General features: G+C 47.0%; 1 protein-coding gene across 1 annotated transcript; it reads right to left on the bottom strand.

Annotated features, from left to right (window-relative positions):
• Positions 1-147: 147 nt before the first annotated feature.
• On the bottom strand, positions 148-573 carry ETH_00037370 (uncharacterized protein; the record flags this gene model as incomplete). The annotated part of the gene is made up of 2 exons (XM_013376009.1): positions 148-248; positions 501-573. The coding sequence occupies 2 exons, from the start codon at positions 571-573 to the stop codon at positions 148-150; spliced, it is 174 nt and encodes a 57-aa protein (XP_013231463.1).
• Positions 574-1,298: the final 725 nt, after the last annotated feature.

The raw sequence follows: 1,298 nt of genomic DNA on the forward strand, positions 1-1,298 counted from the left end.
TGAACTCTCCGATTTGCGCAGTGAAAGCAGCCCCTTTCTGCCACCATCGAAGCCTCCACAAACCTTAAACCTTAAACCCTAAACCCTAAACCCTAAACCCTAAACCCGCAACCCAAAAACCCTAAACCCTAAACCCTAAACCCTAGCTCACTTGTCAGGGTGCAGCCGTTTGCAAAGCGCGTAATAAGCTTTTCGAATTTCTGCTGGAGAGGCATCAGGAGAAACCCCAAGAAGGGAATAGTATCTGTCTGCACATAAACCCTAAACCCTAAACCCTAAACCCTAAACCCTACCCTAAACCCTAAACCCTACCCCTAGGCTTTAAACCCCAAACCCTTGAATCCTGTAGCATCCGCACTGGAAGAAAAGGTGCAAAATGGGTCCTTAAAGTCTAGGGTTTGGGTTTTGGGGGTTTAGGGTTCACGCCGCAGCAACTGTCGATTGTGAGGGTTTAGGGTTTAGGGCTTAGGGTTTAGGGTTTAGGGTTTGGGGTTAATTACCTGAAGAAGTGGTGGGCTGTACGTCCACCTCAGCTTCATTAGGGTTTGCTTCTTTCTCTGTTTCCTTTTCCATCTTGAGGTGTCCGAAAAGGTAAACCCTAAACCCTAAACCCTAAACCCCAAACCCTAAACCCTAAACCCTAAACGCCGAACCCTAAACCCTAAACCCCACGTCCTGGGTGACAGTGGGCCGCTGGAAAGAAGGAAAGAGTCATTTGAGAAAATAAACTCTTCTAGAAGCAGTTTGAGGGAAGAAGGACGCCAAACCCGAAACCCTAAACCCTAAACCCTAAATCCTAGAGCACCATTGTCTGCCGTACATCCCAACAATAAACCCTAAACCCTAAACCCTAAACCCTTAACACTGCTAAACCAGTTTAGAGCAAAGTTAATTAAGAAAAAACCCTTAACGGTTTTCTGGCTTCCGCTGTCGGCAGTCGCTGCATGCACTGGGGTTTAGGGTTTAGGGTTTAGGGTTTAGGGTTTAGGGTTTGCGCAGTGCATCCTTTTTATGTCTATGCCCTCTGACTAATTTCTTTTTGCTTTTTTTTGCCATTTGCTGCAGAATTTCTCAGCTATTCTCAACGAAACCCTAACCCTAAACCCTAAACCCTAAACCCTAGGGTTTAGCTAAACCCTAGACCCTTTTGTGCGACACGGGAGAAACGCAAAACCTATACTTCTAAACCCTAAACCCTAAGCCCTAAACAAGGCAGAGTTTATCCCTTCAGCAACCTGTCTGGCAGCAGCTGCAGCAGCGGCAGCAATTCATGCAGCAGCAGGAGCAGCAAGAGCAGC

This window comes from Eimeria tenella, genomic scaffold (assembly GCF_000499545.2).
Source record: "Eimeria tenella Houghton genomic scaffold, Eth_scaff3093, whole genome shotgun sequence".
Lineage (NCBI taxonomy): Eukaryota > Apicomplexa > Conoidasida > Eucoccidiorida > Eimeriidae > Eimeria > Eimeria tenella.